Source organism: Mustela putorius, unplaced genomic scaffold, assembly GCF_011764305.1.
Source record: "Mustela putorius furo isolate JIRA1106 unplaced genomic scaffold, ASM1176430v1.1 tig00003875_pilon_pilon_pilon, whole genome shotgun sequence".
In the NCBI taxonomy this organism is placed as follows: Eukaryota; Metazoa; Chordata; class Mammalia; order Carnivora; family Mustelidae; genus Mustela; species Mustela putorius.
In genome coordinates this window covers 1,804,841-1,827,700 of record NW_025422026.1, presented here as the reverse complement: position 1 = coordinate 1,827,700, position 22,860 = coordinate 1,804,841, and the positions used below count along the sequence as shown (strand labels likewise).

At 58.4% G+C, this 22,860-nt stretch overlaps 1 protein-coding gene across 6 annotated transcripts in view; it reads right to left on the bottom strand.

Annotated features, from left to right (window-relative positions):
* The window catches only part of ARNT2 (aryl hydrocarbon receptor nuclear translocator 2), a 141,525-nt gene that overhangs the window by 105,000 nt on the left and 13,665 nt on the right, over positions 1–22,860 (bottom strand). For 4 of the 6 annotated variants that reach the window (XM_045067138.1, XM_045067139.1, XM_045067137.1 and 1 more), the window contains exon 2: positions 581–695. In XM_045067138.1, the coding sequence (XP_044923073.1) occupies positions 581–695 (115 nt within the window). Of the gene's footprint in view, positions 1–580; positions 696–7,697; positions 7,898–9,315; positions 9,457–22,860 lie in introns of those variants that run through there. The other 2 variants (XM_004763631.3, XM_013062003.2) reach the window with 2 other exon arrangements.

Sequence of the window (22,860 nt, the reverse complement as noted above, 5' to 3'; positions counted from 1 at the left end):
GAGCCACAGCTGTGAGCAGGAGTGGTTTTGGGGTCCGTCAGCCCAAGGGCGATGTCCCCGGGGCTCCTGGTCCGGGCATGTTCCACCTTCAGCAGCTTTACCAGCAACGCAGTGCATGAGGCACACGCCTGGCCTTCAGCTGTGGGGCCAGAGGAGCCGACGTTCTGAGAGTTCCAGCACACCAGCCGGCAGAGACTGGCTTCCCCGGACACTCGAGCAATGGGGTCTCCTCGCGGCCCACGGGAGCTGGGGCTCGGTCCGCAGCACTGCCCTTGGCTGGCATGCTCACACAGGGGTCCCCATGAGCTCCCTGCTCCCAGAGACAGCCTGAGCAGGGCCCAGCAGGACCATAGAGCACGTCTCCACCAGGAGGCAGACAAGCAGGAGGCCCCCACTGGCCGCTGGGGCAGACACTTAGAGGCAAATCACATGCATACTTGGGGATCTTGCAAAATCTCAACAAGCAGGCAGACCGCTGAGCTTTTCCTCTCCGGGAGGGGGAGAGACAGCATTTCCCTAACAGGTCAAGAGTTGTTGCACAACACATATGAAGCCGTTCCTGGAAATGCTGTTTGCTTACCCAGAACGCCGCTTTCCTCCACGGGCGGGCATGGCCCCGGCCATCCTCACGGGTCCGGTGGCCGCCATGGGGGCCACAGGCAATGTCACCGATCCAGGGATGTCAGAAGCCATTTCTGGAACACAGCCAAGAAGAGAGGTTTTATCAGTGCGGGGAACAAACAAGAAACTTGTCCAGTGGTCCCAAAAGCAGCAGCCGGAAGGAGAGCCCAAGGCCCTGGGGCCACTCAGCCCAGGCTGGTTATGTGACTCAGGGGAGCCCTTCCCCCAGCTGGGCTCCGCCCTCCTGCTTTGGAACAGGACCTCATCCCGGGCAGAACCCCATGCTCAGTGTCAGTGGTTAGGAAGAGCGTGGACGTGCCGCTCTCAGAAGGGACGCCAAGTGACCTGGCGGTGGGTAAGACTTCCACGGATCCAGGCAGTGTGGCCAGAGCCCGAGCAGCCAATCCAGACGGAGCAAACGCACAGAAGTCGGGTGCCTGTCCCCTGTGGCCGGGCCCCCGGTGAGCTGCCTTCACCCTGGGCCCTTGCCTGCAGGTGGAAAGGCTGTTCCCCATCCCGAATCCTGAGAACCGTGACCAAAGGGGCCCGTGTGGCCTCACCACTCATGACAAGGACAGCGAGTGCCCACACAGACTCCACGACGGCCCGTCCGAGGGGCCCGGCTCTCCACAGCCAGGCCTCCCCAGGATACAGGCTACTGCTGGGATACGCAGGTGTGGGGGTTGAGGCTCACGCTTTTCCTGGCCCCACGACCCTGGGGCACTACTTCTTACGAGCTAGAAGCTTCTGGAAGCTCGTGGAGGCAATGACAAGCATGCCCAGTTTCAGAGAAACCACCCAGTTCAAGAGTTTTCCTTCCTCCTTGCAGAAGGTTCTTCAACTCAGGCACCACTTTCCTCCAAATAGTAAATAAATATTCAAGCGTCGTCTCCGACGCTGCCTCCTGTTCTTGAGGGAAACTCCCCCAGCGCTCGCCTGCCCCGCTCAGCTCTCACACGGCTCAGAAGGGACACCACGGTCTACTAGAGTGTATTTCAAGAAAACAGGTCAGGATCAATAAGGGAATCTGGGCCCTTGTCAGGGGACGGGCGGCGCTCACACGGGGCGGGGCTCGGCCCTCTGCCTCCTTCCAGAAACCAGGGAGGCACCGGACGGCTGCCCCACGTTACATCCGAAGACATCGTGTTTAATAAACACATTCTAAGACCAACTCAAACTATCCCACTGAAAAGTTGGGAAGGAGAATTCTCGAATACTAACAGACAACATCTTAATTTAACCACTCCACTCTGTTCACAAAAACTGGAGAGCTGTTACAGTTGCTGGGTTGGTTTTTTTTTAACCTACTGCACACAACTGCGAAGTACTCAAGGGAGAAAAATCCATTTCTTAAAGGAATCCTCTCCCCTTGCAACAGTTTCAACTTAATCTGCCTGCGCCCCCGCCCCCCAACCAAGTGGAGGGCAGAGCAGCCACCAACATGACAGGAGTGAGGACAATAGTCACCACTTCCCAAAATAAGCCACAGAGAACCTCAGACCCTTAAGACTCTCTGAGAAAAAGGTCCCCTGGTTCAGCAAAGTAGGAAAAGCCACACGCTTATCCTTAGAGATTCCAACATCCTTTAAAAACGTACTGAGAAGTCCTGTATCAGGAAGTTGTGCTTGACTTTGGTTAGACCGGCGTATCATGAAAGGGGGGAAAGGTGGGGGAGACAATGTGCGTTTCAACAAAACGACAGTCATCCAATTTTACTTCGGGAAGGCAAAAATACTGCTTTTGTAATACAAGTTACAGAAAGTAAAGTGCCATGAAATCCGGCTACAAGACAAGGGGTTGGGAACACCCGCCGTCCAACCCTGTCCTCGGACAACTGCTCACGCGTGGTCCGGGCAGGGCGGGTCCGGTCTTCCCCGCCCCTGGACCTCCACGTGGGTCAGCATCTGCTGCCCAGCAGAGGGGCCGGCTGTGTGAGGGCAAGCCCATGACCACCTGCTCCCAAAGACCCCACTGAGCCCACCCAGAGCCCTCCACGGCTGTGCGGGACAGGAGGGCAAGCTGACGGGGACACCCGCAGGCTCCGCCGTGGACACAGGGCCCTTCGTGGAGGTGTTGCGGCAGGCAGGTGTGCCAAGACAGCCCCATTCTTCACCGGCCACGCACACCTGTCACCAAGCGCCCTCAAGCTGGGGCTGGGGCCTCCCATCACCGGCGAAGGTGAGAGGCTCCCACCGGCCCGGAGTGACGCGGTGGTGGCGGCGGCCCAGCACGGGAGGCCAGCGCCAGGCGTCCAGGAAATCCTCTCCTGCGGGGCCTCGGCGTTTCCTCCTCATCTGTCTGCACACACCCCTTCGGTAACGAGGGAGGACTCCGGCGTACGGTCTGAAAACACTTGACGGCATTTCTCTCCAGTCTGCCACTTGCTTTGAAGGTGGAGAGATTCTGTTGGTGCGAGAGAACGCTTTCGGACGGAGAGGCTGAAGGAGATGGGTGGGTCAGCTCGGGCCGCTGTAACAGAATTCCGCGGGCTGGGCGCCGCCGACAATGGACTTCCGTTTTCTCACGGTCTGGGGACTCAGCAGTCCAAGGCCAAGGTGCCGGCCAGCTCACGTCCCGGTGGCCGCCCTCTCCCTGGCTTGCGGACGGCCACCTCCTCTTGGTGGCCTGGCACGTCCTCTGCTCCGCAGGCCACCAAGCCCACGGCCCTCTCCTCACCGGCTCCCTTCTCGATTACCACCGAACAGTGCTCCCTTCAGATTCAGTCGCAGTGGGGGCCGGGGCCTCAACATGGGAATTTTGGGGACATAACTCAGTCCCCAGCAGAAGCAAAGGTCAAGCGTCCCAAGCTCAGTTCATTCAGGAATCCTTCCTCGACCTACAAGGGCCGCGATGCGCCTTCTCTCCCACGTTGTGTTTGAACGTGACTCTGCCTCGAGCGTCTCCATTTCTCCGCCGGTCACCGCGCGGTCTGTGCTTGCTGTCCCCACACCGTGCTCCGATACCCAGCAGGGGGCCTCCTCCCACTGCCCTCACCGTCCAGTTCCCTCCATCCTTCTTTCTGGCTTTTCCTTCCATTTAGATTCCAGAATACAGGGGCGCCTGGGTGGCTCCGTCAGTTAAGCTTTTGACTCTCAGTTTGGGCTCAGGTCATGATCTCAGGGCCAGGAGATCGTGCCCCAGCCCCACATGTGGCTCTGCACAGGGTCAGCCCGAGATCCCCTCCCCCGCCCCTCCCCCCTCCCTCCCCACATCACAGCCGCGAAGGAGCCGCTGCTCTTCCCACCCTCGCTGTTCCCTGTGTCACTCCTTCAAAACGCGCGTGCCCCGCTGAAGGGGGTCCAGGGTCACCATCCTGTATCTTACCATCCCACCAAATTCTAATTTGTTCTAATCATTTTTTGGTTGATTCTTGTGAACTTTCTAAGCTCACAAAACCTGTGGACTCCAAATAAGGAGGGAGATGTTCCAACAGGGAGATGTTTCGTTTCTTTTTCATGTCTTATTTCATTAGCCAGAACTTCAGAACAACGTTCAGTAATAATAGCCCAGACCTGGGTAACCCAAGACCCTGGGCTTTGCTGTCAAACATAGCTGGTGACAAATCACAACTCAACACTTCCCAACTACATGAGTGACCAGGCCACCCTGGTCAAAAAGTCATGATAATCTACGCTGAAGGGTCATTCTAAAAATTAAGAATAGCACATGTGCAGAGCCCAACACAGGGTCTGGGGGAAAGAACGCTGCTCAAGAAACAATGATTAAAATGGTCATACTTATGGTGCTGATCCTGGATCGAACGGGAATGACCAGCTTGTTTGAGATAGAAATGCTTATTTGAGATAAGGAAATCTGCTCCTGTTCCTATTAAGGTTTATTTCAGGAATAAACCTTATTCACTTTATCATTTTATGAAATGCCATTTTGGTCACTGAACTAGGGTTCTGGATTCCAATAAGCCAAGTGGAAGTTTCAATCAATGAAACTAAAATTCACTTTTCTAAAGGTTAAACCTCAGTGTCTTTCGGGAGCCACCCTCCGTGCATTCCCGTAAAAGACATTATAGAAACGCGTTTCTCTCCCCTGTAACCCATGCCCGAATCCCATGGGATCAGCTGTTGGCCATCCTTGGGAAAGTGAACACCTGGTCCCCGAATCTGGCAACTTTTCTACGTGACTTGACGAGCAGGGAGGATAAGTCCTGGGATGTCCCCTCAGAAAAGGCGGACGGGGAAGGTCTCCCACCAGCTCAGAGGTGAGGGTCTCCAAGGCAGGGCTTGAAGCTGCCTTGTAAGCACACTGTAGACCTGCTCCAAGTTCACCCCAAAATGAAGGAAAGTGGAACCTGAGCACTGCACCAGGCAGAGGAGAAACGACCCCAGACGCCCGCCGCCCTCCTCTGCTCCCGCGGGGTGCACGTGAGTTCAGCCCTTCCGAGGGTGGCGCTGGCAGCGCGGACCCTGAGACCTGAGCAGGTCCTCGCGTGGCGTGTGAGGCTACCTGCCCGGGGTGGGTCCGGAAGACAAATGCAGGGACAGCCGTGTGTTACCGTGGCCCTTTCTGGGGTGGGAATCCGAGTGGGGTTTTATGTTCTCCTAAAAACTCTTTCCATATAGGTTTTTTTTTTTTTTTGCAATGAACATGTGTTACTTTAATGTGAGTCTAATGATGTGTTAATTTAATGACCACGGCGAGAATAACAAACATCTTCTGAGGGTTTCTGGTAGACAACATGGTGAAAAGCACAGACAGCTGGAGAGTGAGAAGCGACAAACGAACAAGACAAAGAAAGGGGGAACCCTCTTCACCAACAGGACCGGCTGACAGCGGAATGGATGGGCTTACAGAGAATGATAAAAGTTTTATAGGCAAATAATTAAAATATTTTTGCATAAAGACGGCAAGGTTTATGTTGGATGCCAACCACGTTCCGAGCTCTTCACGTGCGCTGGTGCTCCCCCGTACAAGACAGGAGTCAAGTCAGCCCATTTTACAGACAAGGGACGTGGGCGGAAAGAGGCAGGGGCCGTGTCCAGCCACACAGCCGGTGAGGGGCCAAGCAGGCTCTTGTGTGCCCGGCCAGCCACCGTAGGGCCCTCACCACTCAGGGTGCTCAGACAGAGCCTGGGCAAGCAGCCCGCCCTCTGCCGGGGTGACAAGGGATGTCCTGAGGTCAGAAGCCCAGACAGGAAGTCGTGTGATGTGCAGGAAACCCTCATGTTTTGGGGTCACTCCATCTAGCCCTGGGGTCGTGGGCAAGCGACTTACCCTCCCCACGCTGCAGAGTCCCCCTCGGTGACGTCAGGAACTCTGCCCGGTTCTCGAACCCTTGTTCGGGGGATTAAGGAAGGTCACTCTGTGAGGCGCCCGGCAGAAGTAACTTCCGCTCTGCTCTTTTATTTTCCCCCAAGAGAAAGCTGTTAAGACATCGTGTGCCTGTGTGCGTGCATGTGTTTACGGAACCCTTGAGCACATGACCTGGCTGTGCCTCATCTACTAACTACAAAAGGGGCCTCCTAACGGGAAGGGCCTCAGGAAGTTGTTTGGAAGATGAAAGAGGCTCATATCCATAGAACCCTGGAGTGATGCTGGGCACGAAGTATAAGCTCATTTAAATGTGGCCTAAGTCAACACAGACACACACACACGCGCGCACTGATGCTGACAAAACCTGCCATCGTTGTCTTACTGTAAGGAGCTAAGTTGCTTCTGTGATTTCATTTTTAGGGGACGGCGCTAGGAGAGGCCTTCCTGAATGCACAGCAGGCCTGCTCGCAACACGGTCCTGGGAGGCCACTGCAAGAGGCCGTGAGGAGGGGGAGCACAGACAAGGCTTTGCTCTGGGCCACCCCTCCCACCACCACCCTGCACAGCATGGAGCCTCTAAACCCCCAGGGGCCCAGGCACCACTGCAGGGAGCGGGGAGGGGGTCTGCAGACAGACCCTGAACGTGCCTGCCCCCGACCTCCCTGACCGCTCCCCTGCCCGGGGCCCCACAGGGCTTCACACCGAGACGCAAACCTGCCACGGACACAGCCCGCAGAGCGCCTCCGTGAGCAGGTGCACCTGTGGGGCCCAGAAGTCCCAGACCCCAGTTTCCCAGGGCAACCCCCGCAGACACCGCAGGGGAGGGAAGGCCACGGTCCTCACCCTGACCTCCCCACGCCTCCCCTCTCCACGCTGACCACACGGAAAAAGGAGAGTCGTCTAGAGCAGCACGGAACCGAGAGCGCCTCCTATGACAGAACGTCAGGCGGCGACATTTAAATCGAGGTTGGAAACAGGTTTTCAATCGTACAAATGGAAGTTGGTTGTGCGGAGAAGCCACCCGCTCCCCTTGTGTGTCACCCTGAGGCCTCCTGGGCTCCCACGCAGCCCTCCACAGCCAGACCTCTGTCCCCATCACCCTGCTGGAGAGCTGCCCGTCCCAGGGCAGGGAAGGGCCTCTTTGGGGGTGACCCCCCCACCTGCACCCCTCCCTCCTCAGCTTGCAGGGGCCGCTCTGCCCCCTCCCGCCCCCAGGCCCCACCTTCTCGGCCTCCTCTGGGCCCCCTCCACATCTCCCCACCCCTCTTCTTCCCAGGACACCTCATCTCATTCAGGAGTGTGGCCACGATCCCACACGCAGCTGTCAGATCCTGCTGTTACCCCCAGAGGTCTCTCCACCTCTGGGTTCTACTGCCAGCCCCCGCGGTAGAACCTCCCCCCTTCACCCCCCGCATCTACTCTCCCTCATCGATCTCACCGAAGCCAGATCTGCCAAGGCCTTTGCTTCTCTCCTCCAGCGGCCTCTCCTTGCTCTTGGAACACACGTGGAGCTCCCGGCCACGGTCAGCCCGTCCCCATGGGGCCAGGCTGCCGTCCACCCCTGCAGCACACCTCCTGAGCTCCGGCTACACAGCTCCGTCAGCTTCTTGGACACACCACATTCCCACCCACCTCAGGGCCTTTGCACCTGCTATACCCCGGGGGAGGAAAGCTCTCCTTCCTTCTTCACTGAGCTAACTCCCAACAGTCGTTCAGTTCAGCTCCAACATTATTTTCCCAGGGAAGCCTGTCCCCGGCCAGTCCCTCCCCCATCCAGTTGAGGTCTGGAGCCCTGTGTTTACTCTTACCATCCCTGTGCTTCTCCTGTGAAGCCAGGAAGGTCGCAGCTGTCCAGGTAGAAGATGGCAGGGCCAGAGCGACAGAATCGCAAAGAGGGCATCCAGGAGGAGAGAGATGATGTCAGTGCCTCAAAATACTCCCTATGTTACCGTCAACTCCCAGAAAGGGAAGATTCGAAAGAGCCGGATCACCTGATCCTCCTACACCGAGACCAGATGGGGCAAAAAATTTCTGGAGGAGGAAGAACAATATGGTGGGTTGGTGGCGGGTCTACATCCGCCGTGCCACACGCCTGCCCTGCGGGGACTCTGCAGCCAGGGCCAGGCACGCGCCTTCACACCTCCCTCTGTCCGTCGACTCGGAGAGTCGTGCGCCAGCACGGGGCTGGCCCGAGCTCCAGCTTCCCTGTGCGTGACTCTGTTTCTCCACTTGTTCTCCCGCTAACAGAGTTCATCGGGACCTCTCTTCCTCTCGCAGAGGCAGCTGTACGAAACGAGACCCTGTTTCCATTACAAACAGCATTTGAAAGCTCTGAGCAGGCAGCTGTGGCAGAAGCCAGGTACTCGAGAGGAACAGAGCCCCCCCACCCCCCACCCCCCACCTCGGGTGGAGACACACAGTCGGGCAATCTCCTGGTGAGAGCTGCACACTGGGCTAAGTGACAGGCGTTGTGGGAATGACCGGGAGGATCCGAGAAGGCTTCCTGGAGGTAGCCACAGTGGTGCCTTCCTGGCAAGGAAAATGCCCTGGGAGCAATGAAACAGGACGTAAAGGTGCCCTTTTCCTAAATGGATTCCTTCAATTGCTGCGGATTTTCTGGGCAGACCCACCCTGTCCTGCCCTCGAGGGGCGTGCGCCACCCCCCATCCCCCGGTTCATGCCCAGTCCCTGGACCTTGCTCTGACTCCCATGAGATCTAGAATTATTCCCTGGCCTCACACGCAGCCCTCAGCTGCAGACCTTGGCGCAGGGTCCCAGGCTACAGCCAACAGCAAAGGCACAAGCAGAGAGAACACCTCTCTCCTCAGCAGTCTGCTTCCAAATGCAGATGGTCCCCTGCCCCCCAGGGAAGCACGGTTCCCCGTGACACACACAGGCAAAAGGACCACCCGCCCATGCGAAGTTGGTGAGGTTTCCGGCTCATTTTAACATCAGTGCAAGCCGAGGGATTGAAAGCTTCGCCATGACACAGAACTCAGAGCTGGCTGACGGTGGAGCATCCCTCCCCAGACCATCTCACATTTCAGATGCAGACATATTGTGCAGGATTCCTCCGACACAGCACAGGCGGCGAAAACACGGGGAAAAGGGAACGGGAGAGCATTCCAGATACAAGGAACATGCGGAAGTGACAGACATTTCGTCCCCTGTTCTTGCATGGGCATTTCAGTATGAAAAACACCCCTCAATCTTCACATTGGGAAAAAAAAAATCAATTACATGCAAACTTTCACAATAAACAACATGATGTTTTAATGATAATTCCAACAGAGGAAAAGCCAGAAGGATCTCTCCACGGGTGGGGGGGTAAGGGGGCAGCTCAGCAGAGAAAAACCCTCCCCCCAACAGCCATCTCTCTCAGAAACATTCTTTCCCCCGAAAGCACAGCACACATTACAGCCCTACCTTTTCCGAGGGATTAAACAAAGATCTCTCTTCCTTGTGACCAGCACCTTCTTGGGAGAATCTGTTATCCGTGCAGAAGAAATGTTAGGGACCTCTGGGAGGAAATGAGCTGCATTTGTATTCTGCTCAGAAAATGTCATCACAGATCTGTTTACCTTAACTGTGGACCATGATTCAGCCGTGACAACTGTCTTGCATACTGATCAATTTATTTGCAGCAAAATTTCTAACATTAACTGCTTAGGTTCTGAAAAACCGGGGACTTGGGTTTCTTGTGCAACCACAGTATACGTCTGAATTGTCTACGTTATTATTAACACATCTTGGGAGGAGGGGGATTAGAAGGGGTTCGTCCTGAAAGGAGTGCCAGGGAGGGTCCCTTCTGCTTTTGAATGGAAGGCGGGGCACATGATTCCCCAAGGCCCTCCATGGGGTGGGATTTTTATAGCACGATGTACAGAAAGATCATGAGCCCGAGAGTCGGGTGACTGTGAGCCTGGGTCCTTGCTACATTTCAACCAGCCCATGTTGTCCGCGAAGCAGCCCCATCCAACAGGCAGGCCCTGGGTCTCTGCAGCACAGAGGAGGCGGCAGACGTGTATGAGAAGAGGCCAGGCCCTGCCTCTACGCGCTGGTGCCTCCAGCCTGGACACCGGGCATCCGGCCGTGTCTGAGCCGCTCCCAGCCGACAGGCGGATTTTAGCATTAAACAACTGGAACCAGTTTCAAGGCAGCCCCCGCCTCAGCTAACGGGGCTGCGGAGGCACAGTCCTGCTGCCTGGGCTGCCCTAGGCATGCGCCGTGCCCTCTGGAACATGGGTGCTGCGCCAGAGCCCACTTGGGGGTCCGCTCGGGGGTCCGCTCCTGTACCGCCACTAGAGTCCCCAGCCTCCCTGCCGCCTGACGTCCCAGCGCCCCTGCCCTGAGAGCAGAAAACACAGACTCAGCTAGAGGACAGGGAAGTGGTCATGCTAGGAGGAAGAGAGGAAAGGGGTCACCTTGGGATCATGACTCTGGAGCAAGACACTGAGAGCAAACTCCACCCCAGCCCGCCCCCTCGTGATGGGACCCCCAGCTCCGCCTATCTCGGGCTGGAATCTAATCTGACGGCCAGAGGCCATCCCAGGAAAGGGGGGTCTCTGCAGCCCGGCGAAGATGGGCCAGAGCACCCGCGGGGAGGCCTGGGGTCTGTCAGTGGACAGGCTGCCCCGAAGGAGGGCTTCCTGGTGGCCCTAGCTGAGACCCTGTGGTGACCCACCGGGGCCCAAGTCTTCAGGACTGGAGCGTGGCACAGCAGCACTGATGCCCCAGGAGAAAGGGCCGGGCCTCTGCTGCATGTGGGAGTCTGCAGGGGGCTCTGACGCGCAGACTAGAAAGCACTAGAAAGACCAGGGGCTGGGGAAGAGCTCAGACGCTGCGTGGAGGAAAGCCTGCAGACCAGACCACACTCGTCTTCCGGAGGAGCCCTGAGCAGGAGCGATGACAGTGAAAGGGACAAGGGCCGCTTGTGACCCCGCAGGGGCCTCTGTGTGGCAGCCGGGGCCACAAGGGGTGAGGCGTCGGCCGTCCAGATACAGTGGGGAGTCGGGCAGAAACCAAATCTGCTAAAATGTCCGGCGTAAAGCAAGGAGCTGACACAGGACGGAATGGCCACCACGAGAAGAACCACTCTGCTGTGGACTGTCACAACAGCAAGGACTAACGTGCAAGAAAACACTCGTGGCGCAAAATCCTGCACGCGAACAGCCGTCTGCGGGGTCTGCCGGAGCTCCCGCCTCCAACCTTCTCTCCGGCCTGGCCTCCCGCGCCAGCGCCTGGGCCTTGGGAAGGACAGCCCGTGGAACGCCCCGCAGGACGGTCTCCAGCACCCCTTGCCCTGGTGTGCGAGCCGGGACCACTGACCACACCGGTCACTGTCATGCCTGAGCCCGCAGTCACTACCCTCAGTGCTCCGAACAAGGCATGCCGCGTGTGCTCACCCTGCAAGCCCGAACACTCACTTTCGACCGTCAGTGTGCCCCAGACGAACTAACCCATGGACGGTGTGTGGGACCCGTCCCCACTCCCCCAACCAGGTGGTTTACAGACGCGCTGCTGCGGGAGTGAAATGCGTGGCCACCCACGGGCGAGCGGTGAAAACGATATATTACATGTGCAAAACCAGTTATTAAGAACTTTCAAATACTTAAATGCAAAAGGACATTTTTGGTGGAAACAGCAAGAATACTGAGGGAAGCATGTGCTTGCCACCTGTCGATGACCATGCCACCCCCCAGAACCAACAGAGGCACCGAGCCAGAAGCGGAGACACAGAGCAGGAGGAGAGGGATGATTGCGGCGCGTTGTAACAAGCACGTGTCCCCGCAGAATTGTTTGCTGTTCTGGCCTGCGTGATCATAAAGGACTATTAATTACTCTTACAACGGTTTTTTAAATTTCTGTTTATGTCGTGTGCCTTTCAAGAAAAAGTTCTACCTGGAAGCTTTCATGTTTTTGTAAGGAGGACCTGACAACCAACTTTTCAGCTTTGCTACCCCAAGAGTACACCCGGGGAGCCTTAGGAACCAGGCACCCCAAGTCGGTCTACAGGAACCCATCATCCGTCCGAACACAACAAAGAAAACAAAGGGACTGAGGAAGGGGCGGGAGCGGAGGGAACGTGAGGGAAGCACAGAGAACAGCCAACACGGCGTCCCGCCGCCGGACTCCGCTGCGAACGGACGCGGCTTTGTTCCGATGGACGGGACACTGTGCTAGGAGCACGGGGCAGCCTGGCCATAGACGGAGCTGGACAGACGGCGTCTGAGCGGACGTCAGACTTCTGAGACGCGGTGGCCGGGAAACAGTAACAAAACAGCAGCGACACCTGTCTTGCGAAAATGCCAGATCTTCATGCATCCAGTCCCGACGGCCCTCAGCGGCAGCCGTTCTGCACTCAGAGCACCTCACTGACCTCCACGCACACCCGGCGTGCGCACGTGCAGCGCCCCTGTGTGTGCACGCACCTGTGCGCGCAGGTCCTCCAGCGTGTGTGCGCACGCAGCCTCTGTGTGCGCGCGGGTCCTCGAGCACGGCCACCAAAGAGAGGGCACCGCCAACAGCTACGCCGGACGTTCATCTCCACGTGGCAGTTTCTGCAACCTCTAAGTCGTGAAAACGCAGAGTGTGTCACTCCCACAGTCGGACACAGTGCAGGGGATGTCGCCGAAAGTAAATGTGCAGCCCCGGGACTCTGGGCTCCCTGGCGGCTGTCCAGGGGCTCTGAACACAGAGCTGGGGAGCGGAGCGGAGCCCCGCTGGTGAAACCTGTGAACCCTGGGCCTCCTGCGGCCCATCCCAGAAGAAGGGATGAGGAGGGGAGGGACGGGGAGGAGATGGCAGAGTAGGGGAGGGGAGAGGTAGGAGAGGGCAGGGCTGGGGAGAGGAGGGGGGAAGGACGGGAGAGGGCAGGGGAGAAGAAGGCAGGGCAGGGCAGGGGAGGGATGGGGATGGGGGTGGGTGGGAGAGGGCAAGGGTAGAGCAAAGAAGGGATGAGAGAGGGCAGAGGAGGGCAGGGGAGGGGAGGGCAGGGGAAGGATGGGGGAGGGCAGGGGAGGGCAGGGGAGGGGAGGGCAGGGGAAGGATGGGGGAGGGCAGGGGAGGGCAGGGGAGGGGAGGGGAGGGGAGGGGAGGGCAGGGGAAGGATGGGGGAGGGCAGGGGAGGGCAGGGGAGGGGAGGGGAGGGCAGGGGAGGGGAGGGCAGGGGAGGCGTCCCGGCAGGCTCCTGAGCTCCCACAGTAAGGCGGTGGCTCTCAGCGGTCCCTGAGGACAGCGGGAACAGCAGGAGCTCCTCAGGGAGGTTCGGGACGGGCCCCACAAGAGGAAAGGGGACAAACACGACGTGGGAAACAAAGGTGATGCGCGGCAGATACAGGGAATCGGTTCCGAGAGGCGGGGGCACGCCGCCAGCTCACGGGCAGGGACAAAGGGTCCCGGTGGCCACAGGAACACGCGTGTCCCTCCAGGGAGTGACCCTGCGTCTCTCCTCGGCTGCTGCGCACCAGGAGTGACAGGGACGGGAGGCTCTGTCCTCTCCACAGAGAGGGGCCGGCCGCGGCACCGCTCCCTGCGGGGTGAGCCCCCGGCACCCCTGGGTCTGGGTTCCTGTCCAGGCTCATCCGGACAGCGGGACGTCTCGCCCTCACTGAGGCCCAGTTCCCGGGGAGCCCCCAGTCCCCAGGTGTCCTCACACACAGTGAGTTTCCAGTGCTGCCCGGCCACACACCCCTGCCCTCGGCCAGCCTCCACCCTGCGCTTCCTTGCGAGCTGCTCGTCCGGTGCACCCCGTCGTCCCGCCTCCCGGCCCCAGCTCTCGCCTGCGGTTCTCTCCTTCTGCGGGTTACAGAGCCTGGCGGCCTGGGACATTGGCTCCTTTCGTTTTGGGTTTCACTCTTCGAGCCTCCCTGGGCTCCAGCCTTCTGGCCACAGTAACGCCCTCCGAGAAGAGCTGCCCACGGGCCTGTTCCTGCTTCTGTAGCTTCCGAGCTCAGGGCTGCTGCGTGGAGGCTGGGCTTTTTACACAAGCTTTTGTGTAAAACCTTTGGCACCTGTGGCCACTGGTCTGGGCGGGAAATGGCCTCTGACTTAGCCCGGTGTAATGTATGCTGTGACCTTCGCTTGAATTCCTCAATGTTTCCTGCTTTTCTCCAAGTTACCAGCACAGTGACAGCTTCTGAGTCACCTGCCATGTGCCTGTCCCGGTACCGAGGGGCTGACACACATCGACGCGTCAGATTCTCGCCATCCCCCAGAGGTCAATGAACAAAAGAGGAGGAGGAGCCTCGGACTGCCCCACCTTCCACGGGACCCCCACCCCTCCCCACACACCTTGCGCTCAAGACTCACGGGAAACTCATGAAACACCTTCCCGAAGCGGAGACATTTTACCTTTCTTCACCCCAGCTCCTGGCTTCACCCCTAACTCCTAGCTCCTCCTGCCGCCTCCTCCTCTCGTGTCCCCCGTGTCCCTGACTCCTGGATCCCACCTGTGTCCCGCCCACCCCACCCAGGTTTGCCCCAGGTCCCTCCCTCCATCCGTCCCGTCTGCTCCCCTGCCTCCCCCCAGCCCCGAGCTGCCCCTGGCGTCTCTGATGCCCACCTATGTCCGGCCTCTCCCAGACACAGAAGCACCCGGGAACGGACACACTGCTCAGCCCGGCTCTCTCTCCGACACCCTCTGCCCTGGGCTTGTCCCTCTTGACTCAGCCTCAGGCTCTGGCGGTGCAGGGGCACACACGGCCGCCCACGGCACACCAGCGTCGGAGCGGTAAGGGGCGCCCGGAACGGCAGCTTTGCTTCTCGGCCTCCCACAGACTCCCTGCTAGGGCGCCCCAGGGCAGGGGCACCCGGAGAACCCTAACAAAACCAGATGACCCTCCCCGGTCCTGAAATGCAATTCTTTCTGTAAAAATGCCTTCCTTGAATAGGGGGGGGAAATAAACGTGAACACACCCCGTTTGCACAACAAACCGGTTAAGGAAATCACGTTTCTTTCCACTGATACAACGTCCTCTCGGAAACCGTCTATGAAACGAAGTGGTTTTCTTGCTGACTGTGTGCCTTGATGAATGTATTCATGCGTCATCGGACAAAGAGATTTTTACATTCAATTTTAAACAGCAAATTACTCTCTAACTGTGAAATATACAAAATAGTAAAAATGCTTGCGCGCACGGAAGGCTCTGGAAACTCTTTTCTGTTCTTGTGCTCTTCGGCGCTACAGACCAGTTGGGCTTTGTCCTCAGTGGCCTGACCTCTGCCCGCGGCCCAGGTCTCTAAGACGGCCATGGGCGGCTCCTGAGGGAGAGACTGCTGAGGCTCCTGGCGCCCCTGGGAAGCCTGGGCTGCAGAGGCCCTCAGGGACCGTGAGACTCGCCCTCTGGATGCGGAAGACCAGGGCTCCTGGAGCTCACAGGATGGTCATTCAGTGTCCAGAGGCTCCGGCCCCAGCAGCAGGTCCCCTCGGCCTGGAGCATCTGTGCGGGGGCCAGCGTGCTTCCTGTGAGGGTCAGGGAGTGGCTGCTTCAGGCTTCAGAGGCCACAGGATCTCCGTGGCCACCACTCACTCACGTGGTTCTTGTCCACCAGCAACCACAGATGCCGTGTGCATGAGCGTGCCCAGCTGGGCGCCAGTTTACGAACATCGGAATTAGAACGTCACGTAATTTCCGAATCACGAGAGACCCTTCCTTTATGCCCCTCCAACACCCATCATTTAAGAATGTGAAACTATGTCCCAGTTTGTGGGGCACAGAAAAAAAGGAGCAGGCCAGATGTGGCCGATCGGGCCTGATTTGCCAACCTCTGTCCTCTGCCAAGGAGCCCAGGCATCTGGCCCCGGAAGCAGCCCAGGGGGCTGAGCTCACACAGCCGGCCGACCGCAGCAGAGCTGCAGGTGCACGGATATTTCATCCCAGCCCGCGCCCTGCAGGAGCTGAGCTGTGGGGAACCCACTCTGCACTTTCACCCTGAGAAAAACCCATTCTGGGATGCTGGGCTCCCAGGAGAGCACGGCCAGGCTCTGCACCGAGCCAGACCCTCCCCCCCGGGCTGCAGTCCGTCCCACGGGCCATCTGAAGAGGCTGCCGTGCCAGACCTGTCAGAGGCGAAGGCTTGGGTGCACCGTCGTCCTCAAAGGCTGTCCCGAGAGGGAACACACAGTGACCTCCCAGGAGAGGAAAAGCTTTCCTTGGGCAGCTCTGCCACAGACTGGACTGTCCGGCTGGACCAGACACATGACACCGGTTGATGCTTGCTGTCTTCCGTGGGACTCCCTCAGACTGGGAGTCCTCAAGAGGGTGGGCAGCCAGGCCTGGGGGCAGGGGACAGGTACCAGGAGAGGCTGGCTGGGCCTGGGGAGCGGGGAAGCCACAGCACCAATCCCACTCACTCTAGTGCATGCCTGGGAAGGCTGTGTACGGTGGTGGCATCGAGGCGGAAGGCCTGGGCGGGGGGTGGGGTGGGGGGCAGTGTCCCTAGGACAGTGGCTTTAGTCTTGGGGAGCAGCCCCGAAGTGCTAAGGGAAGGACAGACCTAATGGCTTGGGGGTGGGGGGGAAGGAAGAGGCACCTGTGGCCACCTTCTCGGGGTGATGTCTTGTGGGTGTGACCATAAGAGCGGAGAGACCAGGAGAGGCAGGAGGAACTGTGGGGGCACAGGGGGCCTCTGCTTCCTACACCAGAGGGCTGGTCAGGACCCCGGAGGTGAGGAGAAAGGGTGGCCAGGGGCTGGTCATGTTGGACCATGGCCACCCCCGTAGGTTCTGACGCCCCCACCGGTCGAGCTCATTTCCCCTGCTCTCTACCCAGAAAGCTGCGACCGCAGGCCCTGAGCTCCGAGAGACAGTATCTCCCAGGGACACTCACTGCATAAAAGCGAACCCTCCATCTTTCCAACCCACTTCCCGGTGTGAAGATGGTGACAAATCAATCCCGAGGGTTCGGGTCATTCCACGCAGAAACATTACTGCTGGGTGGCTCCAGAGACCGGCATGGCCATGGGGAGGGGACCTGGAGAGAAAGCTGGGTTTGTCTGCAAAGGGACGCTGGCTTGCAATCGACAGTCGCTCTCTGCTTCCTTTGGGGTCCTCTGCCTTTCTCTTCTGGAAGAGAACAGAGCTCCCTCCTATCAAACCGAAAATGTCTGCCGTGTGCACATGCATCTGGGGTGGGACACGGAGCCCAGGGGAAGGCTCCCCCTCCCTGGGACCCCGGCCCTCCTCCAGTCCCAGCATTAACACGGATCGGACAAGGACACTTCAGCCAGTGAGGTCATTCCTGCGCGGCTATGGTGTCAGGCTGAACACGGGACCGTGGCTGGGACACAGGAGAAGCTCTGGGCTCCTGCCCCGCACTCCTAGGACACCGGGTGAGTCACAGTCTGACTCTGTCCGTCTGTAAGTCATGCAGCATCCTCATGCTTCATGAGATAATGTCCCAGCAACTGTCAGCAGGTCGAACGCACAGGAGCACTGACGGTGACACTGCTGGACAGCTTCCCTGCGACACTTGGGGTCCACGTGCGGACGTGGATGGAGTGCGTGAGTGCCCAGCCCTGCCTCGTGCCCTCTGACCCACGAGGAACACCACACGCCATCACCAACACCAACACCACCATCACCAACACGTGCAGCTTTACTGTGTAAACAGCGGTGGTGTGTAAGCCCCCGCACTAGGCCCACGGGTGCACAGAGCACACACGAGGACCGCACCCACCATGTTCACGATGGGCTGGTGGCGATGGCCCTAACAGGAGCCCCAGAGAGGTCAGTGGGTAGCAGGGCCCGGGGTCAACGGGCAGGAAGTAGGAAAGAGACACGCAGACTGTGATGCCCCAGAGGTCAGAGTCAAGAACACAGGGAACTGTCAGGGAGGCAGGTTCTGGGGACTGGCCGAGAACGTTCCAAGACCTGACACGGCCTAAATGTTAAAAAAAAGGGGGGGCCTTGTAAGTTCCGTGTGTGTCCAAGAGTGCATCAAGCAAGCCCCGGGTGGCAAGCAGGCCGGGTGTCACCACGGGGACTCCTAAGACAAATGGCTCACGCCTTCCTAAGACGGACTCTGTGTCCTCCACTCCCTAGCGCACCGTGCCACAGCTCCCACAGTTAACTCCCATCTCCACAGGGAAGCCGGACTCGGTTTCTCCCCCAGACCAGGTGGCGAGCCGCCTCCCACTTGCTCAGCCGGCAGAAGCTCGCTTTCCTTCCATCAGAGGCACAGCACTCCCACGGCCTTCCCGGACGGAATCTGGGCGTCTACTCTGTATCGGGTGCCACACTCAGCATGTCCTCAAGCTCAGAACTGAGAGGGATGGTCCGATACAGAGTCAGCTGTGAACCAGAAAATAATTTTAAAACATGCTGTAGAAGACACGTAGCTGAGGGACAAAGCCACACGTGTCCATTTCTTAGGGAAGGAGCCCCCTGGCTGGGTCCTGACCAGCCACCCCCGTGGGCTCCCCTCCCTGATGTCACTTTGTTCTCACCTTTTCCTCTCGGGTTTATGACCTTATGGCCCAAACTGTTACTGTGGATCGCCACAGTAACATCCAACGAAACTAAATTTTGCACCGGTGCTGTCAACGGCAGTGTACCTCCCCAACCTCGCTCCAATTTCTATGTCAAGACCCTGACCCCTGACACGACGGCCCGTGGAGGCGGGATCTCCGAGAGGCCACCAGATTTGGATGAGGGCTTGATAGTGAGGGCTCCTGCTGGGATTAGTGTCCTTACGAGAAGAGGCAACAACAGAGAGCCTGTCCCCCTGTCCCCACCTGGGCGGACACAGCACATGCCAAGAGGGGGCCCTCGCACCAGGAACCAGACCAGCCCGCACCTCAATCCTGCACTTCCCAGACTCCAAACGGAGGAAATGAGCTTGTGTCACCAGAGCCATCTGGTCTACCGCACTTTGCCATGGCAGCTGGGTTGGCTAACACTGTTGCTCAACGGGACCAAGTTGAAAGTCGATTCCCCTGTAGGAAGCATGCTCCCCTCAACACGGTAATTTAACCTGGTCAAGAGCACTGGAACACCCTTCCCTCTTCCCGGACCCCAAGGTAGAACGGTCACGTGACTAATGACCATAACCCTGCATCAACCATGTCTTCCCTTCCACTCCCACCGAGTGGCCTTGGGGACAGGCACCATAGAGAAGTTGGGGTTTGCTGGGCTGGACAGAAGGTCAAGAGAGACTGAATTCTGGTGGCAGCCAGGGCTCCCTTCTACTCTACAAAGATGATGCCCTAAAGCCAACTGCGCTCTTCTGGCTACGCTCAAAGTAGAAAGTACGGGGACGGCGGTTCTGAGGCCTGGCTGCCCCCAGCAACCCACAGCTACATGAAGAAGCAGCAGAGACCTCAACCATCCTCTCCCCTGGCCACAGGAGGAAGACGACAGGCATCACACACTCACATGTCCACCTCTTCTGTATCCGTGCACGGATACACAGAACTCTCTTCTCTCCTAAAAGTCCCGTTCTGAGAAGTACTTAGTTCACTTGAACCTTGTGGATATACTTGGGGACCTGAAATAGGGCCAAGGTCCTGCAGGTCATCCCACAGAAATGCCGCTGAAATGCCCTCGTCACTGAAGAAGGCGGGAAAGAATCATAGCCATCAGGACTCCACGTACACAGGGTCACTTAGGGGCCACGGGAACAGAAGCCCACCACATCTGAGCAAGCCACGGATGGAGGGGCACCTCCGGCTCCCGGCACAGCACTCCTGTGGGGAGCCCTTCGGAGTCACGTGGAGTCCCCGTGCTCCCTTGGTCCTCTCTGTCTTTGCCACGGTCTGTTTTCACTACACTCGGTTTAGGTTTGCATTTCTTCTGATTTACCTTGCTCGGAACCCGCTGTAGCCCCAGATTCTGAGGCTCAGGGCCGCTCGTTCAGTCCAGAAAATGACCCGACCCCCGGTGGCCCTGTCTGCGCTGCCGTCTCTGACCGGAGCTCCACAGTGCCCACGAAAGTAGGAGGCCTCACTTCTGTCTCGTGGCCGTGCACCCGTGCGTCCTCACTCTGTCTCTGTGCTAAATGCTCTGCAATTTCTCTCATTCCACTTTCTAATTCATTAATTCTCCATTCATCTGTGTTTAGTAGCTATTAAATCCGTCCATTGACTCCCTGAATTTGTTTATTTTTCAACGCTATAACTTCCCAACAGCCCACTTGGATTTAACGACAGCTGGCCGGCCGGCTGCCTCCACGGGGCTCCTGAGCACCCCTGGGGGACGAGCGTCTCATGAAGATCCACAACTGACTCAACATCTCAGGCCCCTTCCTGGTGCCTCTGAGCTAGGGAAGGCCCAAAGGGTGGTAAATGACCCCAGGGAAAAGGTGCATCTCGCCCAGGAAAGATGAGATGGGAGGTTCTAAGAGCCGAGCCGGGAGGGACAAGGCAGATTTAATTTGATGAGGAAAAAAATGCAGTAAGATGGGGCCTGTGCTCAAGCATCATGAGAAATTCGTATCAGCTACTGAACAGCAGTTCGCTGTTTTGATATTAATTCTAATTTTACTGACTTTAACACGGTGACCATGGCTTTCTCGGCCTGCACATGAGCCTGACAGACCACGGGCAATCCTTTAATTTTCAAACCTTTCAGTCCCTTTTTTCAAGCTGTAAATAGGAGAATGAATACGGTCGTACAGTCGGGCATCTCTGGTTCTACTCAATTAGAGAATCCTCTTCTTTTAAAAGAGAAGATTAGCCTAAATGCTTCTTTGGAAAGTCACCGTTTTCCAGCTGACGATGACACACCGGACTCCCGCCCGCCCCGTCTCTCCCTTCCTCCCGACACCCCGTCGACGACAGTGACAATGGCCCAATACCAGAGGCCGACCAACGAGCATTTCCTCTGGGAAAAGAAACGAGCGGTCTATTTTCTAAAGAAATCTACGTCTCCCCAACGCGATCAAGGAGTTGGGGCGTGGGGGAGGAGACAGGGGACCATTCTGAGAAATCTGCATCCAGCTAACAATTTCTAGAAAGAGAGAAGTAAGAGAAAGAATTTAGGTTTTTTTTTTTTAAGTATTCAGCCCTGAGAGTCAGAGACGCTAGTCGAAAGGGCCCATCGACACCCAGAACAGAGAAGGACACAAACCCCCACCCCACAGACCAACCCTTCACTGTACAGATGAGGAAAAGCCCACAGAGAGAAGGCGGGGTGTCCGAGGGCGCAGGGGGCCTCCCTGGTCCCACCTAACACTATCCCTCCCCCTCCCGGGACAGCCGGCTCGCTCGCCCAGCGCCCTCCTCCCGCAGCGGCCCGGGAGAGCCAGGGTGACGACCGCGGAAAGGGGGTGCGCCGGGCCTCAGAGCGGCTTCAGCAGCCGCCGGCTGAGAGATGGGGCTACTGAGCCCCGGCCATCGGGCAGACCCCCAGAGACCATGGACCCGAAGCAGGGGTGAGTGGGCGTTGGGCTTGGCTGCCGCTGCCTCTGTGGCATGCAGGGTGGTCCAGGAGCCCGGAGCACCAGCAGCACCTGGCAGCTGGTCGGACCGCAAAGGTCACCTGCTGACAGGGGGCCTAGGAGGGGCCAGAGGGGCAGCGCTCCGTTAACCAGCGGAGAAGCTGAAGCAAGCAGAGCCGGGGCAGGGCCTGTGTGGCGGCGCCACCTTGTGGGGGACAGGCCTAACTGCCCCGCCGCAGCAAGAGAGCGTTTCCGCACCAGCACCTTTCGCTCCATGACCCCGGGCAGACGCTGCCCTCCAGCAGACCGGACGTACGTGCTCAAAGGCACAGACCCCGCCGTCCTTTCTAACAGTGCGTCCCAGCATCTAAGCCCCGTGATCGACACTGGACAGACAGGTGACAGACCCGCTGAACAGATGAAGGCAAGTCCTAACTTCTCGCTTGTCCACGAAGTGCACAAACCCGATGGTCGTGGGGCCAGTTAAACAGCTGGAAGGAGAAGGAGGCACCGAGCCGCCATGTGCAAGGCCGAGCTCCAGGCCCAGAGTCGGGCCGGCCCCGTCCTGGTCTGTCCAGGGCATGGGAGAGGCTGGGAGGGACAGTGTGCTTGGGCGATGGCCCCCTCTCCCACCCCCCACCCCCCTGCCAGCGAGGACAGGGAGGAGACAGCATGGCTGGTCTGCACGTGGGGGCCAAACCGTGCTGGAAGGCAGCGGGTGGGGAGGACGGGGGAGGAGGGCACTCCCAACAGGACAGGAGTGCAGCCGTGTCAGGGAGGGGTGCTGGCTGTGAGCGGCGGGGACAGCAGAGGCGGGGCCCGCGTTCCCAGAGACGAGACAGGCAGGAGGAGCTGCGTGCACGCGAGAGCCCCCCGACAGCCTGGGAGGGCCGCGGGCCATGAGGCTTCCTCACAAGCGCCGCCTTCTTCCGTAAGCACACCTGCTTGTGGGCTCCCCAAGTTCTTCCTGCTTCCCTTCGGAGCCCTGGTCACACTCCATGCCACGGTAGCACCGACAGGAACAGCAACAGTGAGAACTGGTGCCGCCGCGAACACTAGGACACACAACCCTCCAGTCCTCACCACAAACCATCGAGTTTCCCATGTCTGGGAGCGGCGGCGCTAAAAGCCACGGGCCGGGTACCCCAAGCCCGCTTCCAGTGCAAGGGGGTATCTTGTTCCCCTCCGAACCTGGAGCACATGGAACAGACCCCATGGCATGCAATAAAGTAGCTGCCCCATTTTACAGATGGGTAAGCAGAGGCCCTCGTCTGCACTGCCTCCTAGCAAACTGCGTTCACGTCACTCCCGTGCACTGGGATCTTACACACCTGCCCAGCGAGGTGAGCCACCAGGAACTACTGGGCTGGTCCCAACATCCCCCCGACTGGCTCTTGGGTCTCTGACAAGAGGAGGAGGGGGGGTGGCATGTGAAAGAAGGGAGGAGGGAGAGAGAGAGAGAGAGAGAGGGTGAGGAAGGAATTCTCAGACTTCCGAAAACGCAGCAAGCTCCTTTAGGCAAATTACACCCAAAATTGTTCTGGTTTTTAAGTCACGAGGTCTTTACAAAGTCTCAGTCAAAAACCAACTTGGT